We start from the raw sequence: 13,378 nt of genomic DNA, 5'->3' as shown, positions 1-13,378 counted from the left end.
TGTAGGGAAGACCCCAAGTTGCAAGAGTCTCTTTGAGTCCCTGAATGAGAGTGAGAAAGTCAGGGTGTTCTACCAGTCTTTATCTACCAAATTTACCTTTCTCTTTGGGGATCATACTTTCCTCACTCATCCGATTTCAAGAACATCTACAGGGTAACACAAACTCAGATTTTTCTACCTGGACCATTTTTTGACTGTGTTGCAGAAATTCCAGCTTTGAGAACTGCAGTAACATGAAGCTTTAGGTCTTACTGTTAAAAATTCTCCTCATGGAAAGCTTTCTCTGCAGACACAATTTTAGATATTCTGTGAAGTCAGCAAGAGTTTGTCAACCACCAGCCAAAAGTAGACTCTTCTTTTCCCCCTCCTGTAAATTTTGTGCTTTGCTTTTGTTTTGGGACGAATGAATCTGCTTTCATCTTTGACTGCTGCCAGCAAACTGATGTGAACATCTTAGTATTTTAGCTCTGAGAAATCATTGCTTTCCGTTTTATTGTGTATCTCTATGAAATATACACCTTCTCTGTAAAATGAAAGGTTGCCCTACCCAAGACACCCAAAGCATCACCCAAATAAGCTTTCAGCAGTGAGTAAAATCTTTCTGCAAAATACTCATAATGAATTACTCTAATCAAGTCAATGCCTGTCCAGCCTTAAAAGGCAGGACAGAGGGCTGAAGCACCTCCATTATGGGGACAGGCTGAGAGAGTTGGGGCTGTTCAGCCTGGAGAAGAGCAGACTCCGGGGAGACCTTATAGAGGCCTTCCAGTACCTGAAGGGGTCCTACAGGAAAGCTGGGACAGACTTTTTACAAGGGCAGGTAACGACAGGATGAAGGGTAATGGCTTTAAACTGGAAGAGGGTAGATTTAGACCAGATATTAGGAAGCAATTCTTTACTATGAGGGAGGTGAGACACTGGCACAGGTTGCCCAGGGAAGTTGTGGATGCCCCCTCCCTGGAAGTGTTCAAGGCCAGGTTGGACAGGGCTTTGGGCAACCTGGTCTGGTGGGAGGTGTCCCTGCCCATGGCAGGAGGGTTGAACCAGATGAGCTTTAAGGACCCTTCCAACCCAAACCATTCCATGATTCTATGGTATCCTAAAAGTGAACTCATTCTTTTCTGTGTGGAGACTACACATTCATCGACAATTTTGTCTCCCTTACATTCCTTCCTATCTCACGGTTCCTGCTCCTCAGGCCACTGTAGAGTTTATTTAATTGTATTTATAATTAGCCAGCAGATGGCACTACAAAACAGAGCTCTGTGGCAGGGAAGCTTGCTTGTAGCCGGGGGTTTGCCACCCTGAGAAAGAGCACAGGAAATGTTAAAACTTCCATTTTGATGATGAACAGCCAAACCTTACAACCAATTATAGTAGTTAGTAATGGGCATTATAAACATCACTGCAGTTAATTAAAAGAGGGGCTGCATTCTTTTCTACTGGCTCACTGCAGGGTTTCCTTCTCCAGAACAACAGGCAGTATCTGATCGATCATCCCAAGCACGGTCTGTCAAGACAGAGCAGCTGTGTTGTGCTTGTGGCCAGGTAGACCTTGTGCAAAGATGAACCAAGTCCAGGCTGCTCCTTGGAAGGAACAATGATCCTAACTCTTGGTTCTGTTCTTCTGGAATATCTCCTTGCTGCTTGGGCATGGCCAGGAAATCTGAATCCTGAGCCAAATTTGTTGGGCTCTTTATTAATGATATACAGCTAAATAATTTTTCCATTTTTATCTCTGTAGCCATCTGTTGTCAAATTCATAAAGGCTTTGGCTGTCCTTTTATGATACATACTATGTTCCTTGCTATGCTGTAATAAATGCCACTTTATACAATCCTTGTATATTACATGAGTTTGCGTGGTTTGTTTCTTAGTTGTGTGAATAAACTAGTTGATATTATAATACTAATTCATTAGCCTTCACTTGTTTAGTTTAAATACTCACGGTGATGTAATTCTATCGTTTTTTTCTAGTGACAGTTTCACCATTTACTAATATTAGTGGTAGAAAACAAATTTGTAAGAATCTGAAAAAAGGCATTTAAAAGACATTTTGCGCACTTTTTACATAGTATGCCATGAGAAGCTGTGTGTCTGTGCCCTTCCATTATTCACTTCACATCAAGCTGAGCAATCTCCTTTTAAAATAGATAAGTGAAGTATTTATCATGGCATAAGTTAAAGGGCATAGGCCTGTGCTAGTATAATGTCAAAATTTACCCTGTTACTTCCACTTTGTGCCTGACTCAAGACAGAAAGATGTCAAAAAGAATACCATTAATTTCATTATTCTTCCCTCCAACAAATGTATTGTGTACAGGGACTGCACTCAAAAATCATGTGGAGCATCTCTCATGCCTGGCTCTCGGAAACTAAATTTTTAGTTCTTCAATGCCTTTGCTCCATTACATGGCCTTTGTCACAGTTGTGATGATTAAGATGCAAATATGTGTTTTTCCATTTGATTACAATAAACGTATGCCCAAGACCAGGCAAGTTTGTAATAGATTCAGAAATTTGTTTGAAGACTCAAGTTTGGTCTCAATAAGCTTAAATTTTCAAAAGTCAGATCGGAAAATGGGAGTTGCTGAGTGATATTTCTTTCTTGGGCCTTAACTGTTACCTTTTCAAAATGTAAGAATTTTTCCCTCTCTAGATGAAATGCTTCAATAATTCCTTCCATGCTTCTGTAATGATGATTTTTGTTTTAACCATCCACAGAATTTCCAATGTGCTGCTCTGCAATGTGACAGATCGGGTGTCATTTTGGTTTGTGGTCACAGATTCTTCCAAAAATGTGACAACTGTTCCTGGAAGTGAGGTAGAGGCAGCCATCAGGTACAGTCACCTCTTCTGCAGCCTTTTCTTCTTTGCTGACTGGGGAAGCTTTTTTTCCTCTGGGCATTGTATGTATGAGCACTCTGCCTCTTTAAGGAGAAACAACTCCAAGTAGCTAAAACACCAAGGGGTCAGTAGTCTTTCATGCACGTGAGCTTAGAAGGATTTTTAAGAGTTCCAGAGAATGCAAAGCATATGAGCCATGACATGATAACTTTGGAAGGAACCTCTCAATGCTGGAGCCTCAGTTGAAATCTAGTCCCTTTCCAGAGCCCCATCTGTAATTTGCTGTCCAGTACATGGCACATATGCTGCTCTCATCCTGCCGCTACATTTGCCAGCGAGAGAGTCTTCTTTCTCAGATGATGGCATTGCACACTTGTGAGTGGGATTTATATAATTTAACTTTCAGTGCATGCTACTTGTGCATCTCCACCTGGACCAATGACCACAGACTCCCTTTCAGTGCTTCTCAAGTACAGTTCTTCTGACTTCCTTTAGAAGTCACCTTTCACATGAGAAGAGCTTGTGTGAGCTCCTCATAAGCAGTGCTGGCTGTGTCCAGCTTGGCTAAAACCATTTTATGCTCGCATTCCTTTCATACCAGCTCTTCATTGAATGCCAGTCACTATCGTAGCTGAGCATTGCTTTTACAAAGTACCATGCAGTGCAGATCAGTTTGCTTTCTACTAGCTATCACATTCCGTAGCCAGTAAAAGCAAGAGTGTGGAGCTGAAGAGGGAAAAAGAAAACATAGGTAATCTGACTTCAGCGGTCCCCCAGACCTACATAAGGGGTTTATAGGGATGACTCCCACAAGCAGCATAACTCACGTACATTTCTCAAGCACAAAGTGGAAAACAGACCTCTTTGTTTTTAGACATTCTGTACTTTGTCTTGAAAATTCCTGTTATCTCTATGGAGGTGTAATGCCTAATTCCCGATGAATGAGTATGCGTTCTTTTGGAAAGATTAACTTTTAAGCTTATGAGCAGATTAAACTATTTCCTACAGAGACACCAAACAATGGCTTCATAGCATTAGTGGAGGAAGCAGATTATTTATTCACTGAAGCTCTCTGTAAGAGTGCTGGAATGCAGGGTTTTTGCATTTCTGTTATTCTTTGATACGTTCAGTAGCATAAGCTGATTTATTTAAGTCTTTTATGTGCCCTGTTTGCCACAGAAATTGGATGCTATTATAGTATGTTTGTTTTTCAACTGTTGTCCGTCACCCGATAAAGAAGAACATGCTATTTATGAAAAGTTTTAATTCCTACCTAACTTAGAAACAAGAAATAAAACGGTCTGTAAAACTACAATACTTTTTATTCAGTTGCCTCTGATTGCAGGCTTCCATTCTAAATCATTATTCAAATTCTTCATACTACAGGAGCATATAAGAACAGTACCCAAGGGCCAGGATTTTATTGTATGAGGTTCTCTACAAACTAAGAATAAAGAGGAAGGCAAACCTTTTCACAGCTCTGTATGAGTCCCAAGATCTTGTATAAATACACACAATATACATTTATACATATACGAATACAAAATGAACCTGTAGTTACTTGTGTGTGTTTCAGCACATAATTCTGTAACTCCAGCCACCAAACGAGGGTGAACAATGTTTATTTCAGCTGTTCACAATGATCCTTTTATATCAACAAGGATGAAAATCTTTTCTAAATCAAGAACGGCTTACCATTTTATGAGTCTTATAATATGCCATGGCTTTCAGTTCTCTCCAGGAATGCTAGCTTTCCATTAAGGCTAACAACTTCCTGTTTAAGGGACATTCAAACATTATGATTTCCAAGAAGAGAGATTTGCAAAATCTTACCTCTATTTCCTATATAACTGTTCTTAGGAAATACTTGCTCTATGGTAAATAAATTGAATTGTCTTCAAGAAAGAGCTATTATAAATCATACAGCTGCAGTCTAAAAGAATCTGTGAATACCAATATATGTAATACATTTTCTCAAAAACGTCTAACAATTTGAAGTAGCTGATGAAAGATACTGGTAAAGCCTTTTAAAGCTGCTTAGATTCAGATCAAGAAATACCTGCAAATGCTTAGAAGTAATTATTGTGGGTGAAGGTACCCATTAAAGGGTAGCAGTTGTACTGCTCATATGAAAAAACGTATTTCTCAGACATAGTTTCTCACAATAGAAATAATGTGCAAAGTACAAATCCCTTTAGCTGCATCCTGCAGGAAAGTGGGACATGTTGGCAATAGGGATCCTTCTGGACCAGATCCTATCCTGTGCCTCATGGATCTAAGAAAATCTACAGCAGCCAGAGCAGATGTACCTGCCCATAACGTGCAGGATGGTTCAAGTTGAGGAACCAAGGGGCACTGATAAGTAAATCCTCTGAGCATTGCAGGGTAGATGTGCCACTCCCTTGCTAATCTTGAATGCTGCATGAGCAAGACAAGAGAGCTGCCCTGACAGATTACAACCTGCTATGTCTTCGGCATATGGTCCAAACTAGAAACAAGTAATAATACTGTACTTCAGGTCTCATCTGTATTTCCCAGTTTTTCAGATAAATACATAGGAAAGTCTGGTGTTCAAAACCTTGTAAGTGTGTGGGTGTCTATGGCATACTGATAGGATCTATGTTAAAGTGAAGGTTGATGTAATCCTACCAACGTCATGCTGGAACAAATTCAGCAATGACAGACTTGCAGCACATACATGAAAATTCCTTTTTTTCTTCTACTCTTTTAACTTATAAAATACCTTTATAAAGAGTTGTGATGTTTGTGTTTTTATAAAGGATGAGCCGGGACAGAATCAACAGTGCCTTCCTACTGAGTGACAAAACACTGCAGTTCCTGAAGATAACCTCAACCTTGTCACCTCCTGTTGAACCCTCTACGCCTGTCTGGCTTATCATATTTGGTGTTGTTCTTTGTCTCATTGTGGCTGGAATTGTTTTCCTCGTTGTTGCAGGGATTCGGCAACGCAAGAAGTAAGCTTAGCTTTTCATTTGTTTTAACTGAATACTGGCAAGTTACATCAGCTGGACTGGTTTTGCTTTTCGGATCAGCCTCAGGGAAATCATAGCTCTGGCTCCCCTCTGTCCATAGTTAAAAGATAAACCATGCATCCCTTTCAAGGAAAGGGTTTTAAATTTTTTGCTGGGAAGCACAGATGCCTTAGTAATGCTGGAGTGTAATGAGGAAATAGGGAGTATAGGAATATGATCCTGGAGGCCACCTAACTAAAGATTATAGCTTTACAAAGACATTTGCTGTCATTCTTCTCAAGGTTTAATGTGCCCTAAGTGAGCCTCCTCTCACAGACTATGCAAGTGGCATCTGCAGACAGGGACAAGAGATTGAGAGAGAAGGTAAACCAGGTCTATGTTTCTTCCATCTACTGTTGCAAACACTGGAGAGCTGAAAAGTCTCCTTCTCTGGAGACATTCAAAACCCGCCTGGACGCCTTCCTGTGCAACCTCATCTAGGTGTTCCTGCTCCGGCAGGGGGATTGGACTAGATGATCTTTTGAGGTCCCTTCCAATCCCTAACGTTCTGTGATTCTGTGATTCTGTGAAAAGGATGGTCTTGGGTATTTGGCTTCTCAAAAGAAGAGCCAGACATCAGAGAGAATTTTGAAAGTGCTCATCTCTTTTTCAGACGCTGAAGTGTGTGACCAGGTTGTCAAAGACTTCAGCATGTCCAGTAGTGAGTTTTCTTGGAAACCTGTCCAGAACTGACATAATGGCAGCTCTGTTGCCTAGTAAGCTGTGTTGGAAATGTGGCTCCAAGGATGGTGTTGACTTCTCATAAATCTGGCATTTTGTCTTTATTGGCCTTTATAGTACCAGTTAAATACCTCAGTTCAGATAAGCCCAAAACCACGTGCTTCAGGCTGTTCATACTCAGGGTGGCAGGGGAGCACATGATTGGCCTATAATGAAGTTTCTTAATGAGTTAGACTCATGTCATTTGCTGAACTGGAAGATTTTCTGAATTAGGTCTTCACTGTGCATCACTGCCAACATGTAAAATTCCAAGCCGCAGCTGCCTGCAGCTTGAAAAGCTCTGTGTGATTGTAGCCCTTGACTCTATGGTGAGCTGGGTCAGACACACTGTCTCCCAGTCTTACGTTTGTTCTCCTGTCATCACAGCAATAGGACACCGCTGTCTCCAGTAATAGATTTGGTATGTACCCAGGGCAGAACCATCCTCCACTGTCTGTGCAGGGCTTGACTTACCCCAAAATACCATCTGCAGCAGAGGCCATAAGCATTTGCCTTGACAAGAGTGAAAACAGAGTAAGGGCACACAATACCTCCCTCTGTTACTCTTCCAGCATCAAATTTGCAGCTGGGGGCCTTTGCAGCTTCTTCATGAAGGTCTTCATGAATTGGGTAACCCATAATGTTTTCTCTTCCCTTAACTTTTTGGGTCTCCCCTTTGACTCATAGAAACTCGTAGCTTCTCTGAATTCCTATGGCAACAAGTTCCACACATCTCTTACTCCTTTCATTTCTTTAAAATCTGCTCCTTAGTATCTTCTTTTATGTTCTGCTCCCACAGTTTTTGTATTAAAGAACACTCATTTTATCACTGCAAGAGCAGATACAGAGGCCAGAGTTCAGAGGTTTCCACTACTATCCCCTTACCATTTATTTTTAGCAAGTCTGTAATGCCAAGAATCTTCCCAAAGGCAAATCAAATTTTATTATTGTTAATATCGCTGTTATTAACAGTTACACTGAGTCAAGTTGTCATGATTGTCCTGAGTCAGATTGTTACAGTATATATTGTGGGATAGGAAGAAGCAGTGGAGCTGACCTTTGAGTTTCTTATCCTCTGAAACTGCTGATGCCGCAGGCTGTAAAGTACAGCAAAATTTTCAACTATGAACTAGTAGATCTCAAGGTCAGAATAAATCTGGAATTAAAGGAACATCGTGACACGTTGACTGATATTTCTGTATTGCATATTCTTGTGGTTGTATTTCTAGATAATTTTATTCAGCAACTAATTTCACAGAATCACAGAGTGGTAGGGGTTGGAAGGGACCTCGAAAGATCATCCAGTCCAACCCCCCTGCCAGGGCAGGATCACCTAGACCAGGTCACACAGGAAGGTGTCCAGGCGGGTTTTGAATGTCTCCAGAGAAGGAGACTCCACAACCTCTCTGGGCAGCCTGTTCCAGTGCTCTGTCACCCTCACAGTGAAAAAGCTTTTCCTTATGTTCACATGGAACCTCCTATGCTCCAACTTGCTCCCATTGCCCCTTGTCCTGTCATTGCACATCACTGAGAAAATTTAATATACTTTTGGTGAGAACAGGAGCCTGGAGAAGTGAAAACTGTGCAATTGTTTGATCTAGAAAACAAAAGCATAAAATACTGGGTAGGTAGGAAGGAAGCTGTTAATTAAGTTTGAACTAAAAATGCAGATTTGCAGCATTAAGAGTATCTAAAGTCTGGGAGAAGATCATCAAGGATTGTGAGGGCACTCAAGTCTCCATCATTGGAGGCTGTGGTCTAAAGCTGATCTGTTTCTAAAAAGTATGTTTTAATTCGTCCACATGACGGAGTGAAATCTATGACATACGTAATGGGGTCAAACTAGATGTTTAGGGCAGCCCTTCATGACATAAGGCAAGAACAGGTTAAGAGATTTTTTCCATTTTTATTTTGCACCAACTTTTCTGTCTGCACCCTCCAGGCTTTTTACAGAACAAGGAGCTGAAGTAATATTTATAACATATTTACAAACATGTTTAGTCTAGGTTTTCTGATTCCTAATCCTGACCTCAGACCACTAAACCAGGACTTCCAACCTGTGGGCCTCCCACGGTATATTTACAACAGCAAGGAGGTGCACCAGATTATGCCTGGTATATTATAAACTTCTGACTAAATATGCACTTTTCTCTCTGTGGAATTTTGGTGGAATGTTGCAGGTCAGCAGAATAAGATTATTTTCTCTTCCTTATTTTTAGAAAGAATAAAGAGTCAACAGAGCAAGAAAATTTAGAAGAGAAAGGTGAAGTGACAGTAACAGTAGAAAATGGGATTCCTTGCGAAACGCTGGATTTAAAAGCAGGCCACATTAATGGAGTCTTTGCAGCAGATGATGAACGGTTCACGTCCTTATGAAATGCTCTCCTTGCTATCTGGTGGTTTTTTGAAAGACTCCTGTGCCTGCCTTATCTCGTCACTACTCCTGAATGTCAAACATGAAGACAAGAAAATGTCCTTTCACTTAATTTCCCTCGAGAAAACCTTTTGCTGATAACACGTACACTTGAACTACCATTACAAGGCTCTTGTTCATGAGCAAAGCAAGTGAGAAGACCTCAAATGATATCCATTAAAGATTTCCGGAAGATGTGTGGCAGAACAGGGTTGAAACCTGCCTTGTGTCAGGCGCTTAATTTTAATGATTATTTAAATATGCCTATTGCTTGTTTTTCCCTGTTATAAATGTGAAACTGCATTATTCCCGAATGTCACTGGGGAGATCATCTATCACTGTCAATTCTTGCTGGGCTTTCTTTCAAGCCATATGTAAAAGTTTCTGTGTAAAATTACTTCCGTTTGCTGATGTGCGGTATGTCTTTGGATGGAATAGTGATCAGCGCATGAAAGTTTTAATTTATCAAGTTAAAAAAGGCAAGCTCTTATAGCCTCCGTAAGAGCAGGTTAAAAGCAGCTGGGCCATCTGTAGCTTTAGGACTACACAGGATCTGGTACTAAAAATGCTTTTCACTTAACAGTCAAAGTCACAGATTAGATGACCTGGAAATTAAAAGTTGCAAAAGTTTGAAATTTGTTGAAATGGAAAGTTGCAACAAAGGGCAGATTTTCCAAAGGTGCAGTCCGTGGTTAGTGGCCCAGCTCTCATTAAATCTGTGAGGGCATTTTGCAGCTCTTCGAAAACAATATTCCTTACATTTTTTAATAATAAAACTAGAGCAGATTTGCAAGGCATAGCAAACCCAAGGTCAGCTGAACTCTTCATGTGACAGCTGGATAGCTTTAGAAAAGACTCAGTGCTTGGAACAGCAGCTGCTGGGCTGGATGCACCTGACCTGAACGAGAACCTGTAGGCGGTGTTAGATCGGCAGAGAAAATTCAGACCTCTGCTTCCTATTTGTGTGGCTGGGAGCTGATGGCATTGAACGGTGCCAGCCCCTTAACTGTGTTGTTGGATTACTTTGAAGTAATCAGTCATACAAACAGACTATGCTATCTGTGTCCTAATCCCATTCCCATTTAAATCAGTGATAAAAGTCGTACTGATTTCAGAAAGAGCTGGGCCTCAGTGAAGGGGAGTTGTACATGTGTTTAACTGCACATAGGGAGTGGAACTCTGTTGAAGCAAAATACGGTATCAGCAGTCACCAAACAGCTGCCCACATCACCAGAGGCAGGATTTGACCATTGGCAATATTAGAAAACCCATTTTCTTATTAGGGTTATTCCGTCAGACTCCTCACCAACAGCAACAGGGTAAAAGCTGCTTGTAAAGGACCCTCCAGTGTCCTAACGGTACAAAGGTTTCTTGTCTCCCAGGGTACAAATCCTTCAGCATTTTGGCTGTATCGAGCACCTTTGGCTGTCTCAGTGCTGGCTCTTGGGTATGGAATGAGCAGAAGGGGAGGAATGAGGAGGAGAAGGGGAAGCAGTGGGGCAAAGGGAGGAAGCTGAGTGCGGAAGCCTGAAGTTAGGGGAGGTGGGGGAGAGGAGGGCTAAATGCAAAATAAAGCTATGGAACCCACCAGTCGTTTGCCTCATTTGGCTTTACTGTCACAGTTGTCTTTGATGTCCTGCTGATGGGTCCCTCTGGAAAAGGACTGCATCTTCTCTACGTCCCAGAGGGTGTGCTGCTCCATTCTGGCAAAGGATTAATAAAGTCAGTGTTTCGTGATAGTATCTCAGTGCTTCAGAATTACCATCCACAACATGGAGATGTATTTCTCACAGGAACATCAAAGATTAAGCTTACCTGTGTTTAAGATCCTTTGGAGGGAAGATATAGAGTACAAGTGTTATTATTGCTTCCTCATTTGTTGCTCCAAGGTCTTTCACTCAGGCAGAGTTTTATTGCGGTAATTCAAATCCCATCATTTCTAAACCTTCACACTTTTCACATTTTTTGTATGACAGATGGCTACGCTGCAGTATGACCACAATGGATTGCTGTAACTGCAGCACCTCTGCAAGAACCCTTGAAAGATTTTGGTGAGAATAGCTTGGTGGTGCAAGAGCAACCTCAAGCTACTGATTAAGAATTACTGTTATCCTGTATTGTACTATATGATACTGAAATAAAATTCACTTGATATGAAAAAGGGCCAAGCATATCTGAGCCTACTTTTCAGGGCCTGAGTGAAGGTTTAATTCAGCCCATGCAGCTGGCCAGCGATTTGAAAATAGATTGAAAGCCTCTGAACAAACCATTATGTGATGTGGGTTGACTCTGGTGGTAAGTACTTAATCACTGACTTCCTCCCAGCTCACCTTTTAGCTGTGTAATTACTTTACAGCAGTTTGGCATAATTTTCTGCTAATGATGGTATTGGGATTTACCCATAGCATATATCTTGCTTACCTTTCTGCTGACAGAAAATGGCTTGAGAGGAGCAAATGATACATGAGCAGGCAGGTATCACACTTAGCAACACTTTGAAGTCAGTGTTGGTATTAGCTTTCTCCCTGAAATAAGTACCACAAACTAGGTTAATCAAGGGCACCGTGCTACAGAAGAAATAAATCTCTTTTCTAGTCTCTTTGTGCAGCAGGATCGTATTAGAAAACAAAGAGCACTTTGATTTGGTAAAGCCTGTCCTCCAGAGCCTGCGAATGGTACGACAACAATTTATATCCCTTGAGGATCTGCTCTGGATGTTTTATGTAACTTTGTAATTTTTGCTTTTTTTTCCTCTAAGCCACCTGCCAATGAGCGACCTGATAATAAACAGGAAAGTGAGTAACAAGCAATATAGACTTTAGTGTAAACTACTTCCTAAAAACAATGAGTCGGTTCTGCTTTCTACGTTTGTGCTGTGCCAATGAATTTCGACAAAGGAAAGTGGTGTGCCCGAGACTGAACTGTTTCATTTTCAAAAGCTGCATTTGAGAAAAGAAAGAAGAAAAGAAAATTCAATTAAATGAAGCAATAAAGCCAGAGAAGTTCTGTTTGAAGAAAATCTGCAATGTTTATCGCAAGCTCCACATCCCCAGTAAGTTGACATTTCAGGAAGGACATTACAGTTCTGTTCAGCTTACTTGAGAGAGAGTATTGATGTCTAGGCTAGAATGAGCCCAAATCATGTGTAAGTAAATTGTTTACGCTGTCAGTCATCAGCTGCATGCCTGGAGCACCAGGAAACATCAGGAACTCTGCGATGCCGTCCATAAATTAAAGACCGCATTGGTCATGACGCAACTGTTTGCTGTGCGCAACCTTCAGCATTGAATTAACCACAGACTGGTTTTGTAAATGAAATTAGTAATCCTTGATTATCAGTATTTATTTAGGGAAAATTGCGAACTGCAGGCCAATGTTAAAGTCCTTACTCAAGCCATTCTGCCTCTTGCTTTAAGGAAAGGTGACCACTCCGTCCTGCAAGCTGATGCTTACTCTGTGTTGGAGAAAACCAGACTGAAGCTTTTCCTGTCACATCAGCATTTGCCTCTTCTTTTCCAGGACAGTGTACAAATTCTTGAGAGAGTCTGTCTGTGGTACTCTACTCCAAGCACCTCCCTATGAGACCACCTTGAAACTTGGTACTCACGACTGGACCCAATATTCCCCCGAGGCTCTGCTGGTGTGATGACTTCCTGGGCCTCTTGCAGACTATAAGCTCCTACGTGTTTGTCCAGGTATGACATTTGCTTCTATCATGCTGACCTTCATGGAGAATACTTTCCTGGCTCTGCCTTCTTGAAGGGCACCTTTCTTTTGCATTTTGAGGGAAAATGTAGTTGAAGCCAGTTCGCTGTTTCTGCAATTCTTCACGAAAAGAAAAGGGTGAGGTGGACACAAGGAGCCTCAGGGCAGGATTCAGGTCTTGTTCCTTCGTCACTGTTGGAATGAAATAATTCCCAAATTAATGCAAATCATGGCATTAGCATACAAGCTTCTGGTTTGATAATTTGATTCCAAGAACTGGGTATCATTTTTGACCAAGTAAGGAGCATTATCTCTTCTTGACAGAAAAATCTTCATATTTAACCTCCCATAAGTGGTAAAACAAAAGAAATTCCTTTAAAACATAGGGCAGAATTGCAACAAAGACTCAAAATAACTCCCAGTGAAAAGCGGGAGTCTATGTGTCTAGACAATCATAAAAGTACGATTTAGATGCCCTCAGAAATTTTGTTCAGTTCATCTGTGCAGTAACCTGTGGCTCATGAAATGAGCTGTTTTAAGTGCACCAAGTTTTTGTAGAAAGTACATTGACCAACTGTCCACAATCCATTAGCAATGAGCAATCTGTGCTCGATTTCCTATGAGCTGTTCCTTTTGGCGTCTCATGGGTTTTGTTTCCTTT

General features: G+C 41.1%; 1 protein-coding gene across 1 annotated transcript in view; it reads left to right on the top strand.

Moving 5' to 3' along the window:
• TMEM27 (transmembrane protein 27) overlaps positions 1 to 9,263 on the top strand; it is a 19,739-nt gene extending 10,476 nt beyond the window's left edge. The window contains exons 4-6 of the mRNA XM_010180402.1: positions 2,725 to 2,841; positions 5,628 to 5,822; positions 8,819 to 9,263. Coding sequence (XP_010178704.1) covers positions 2,725 to 2,841; positions 5,628 to 5,822; positions 8,819 to 8,975 — 469 coding nt within the window. The 3' untranslated portion in view covers positions 8,976 to 9,263. The remainder of the gene's footprint in view (positions 1 to 2,724; positions 2,842 to 5,627; positions 5,823 to 8,818) is intronic.
• The last annotated feature ends 4,115 nt before the right edge of the window (positions 9,264 to 13,378 follow it).

This window comes from Mesitornis unicolor, unplaced genomic scaffold (genome assembly GCF_000695765.1).
Source record: "Mesitornis unicolor isolate BGI_N332 unplaced genomic scaffold, ASM69576v1 scaffold6793, whole genome shotgun sequence".
NCBI lineage: Eukaryota > Metazoa > Chordata > Aves > Mesitornithiformes > Mesitornithidae > Mesitornis > Mesitornis unicolor.
The sequence above is the reverse complement of the archived record's forward strand: the minus strand, read 5'-3'. Positions and strand labels throughout refer to the sequence as shown.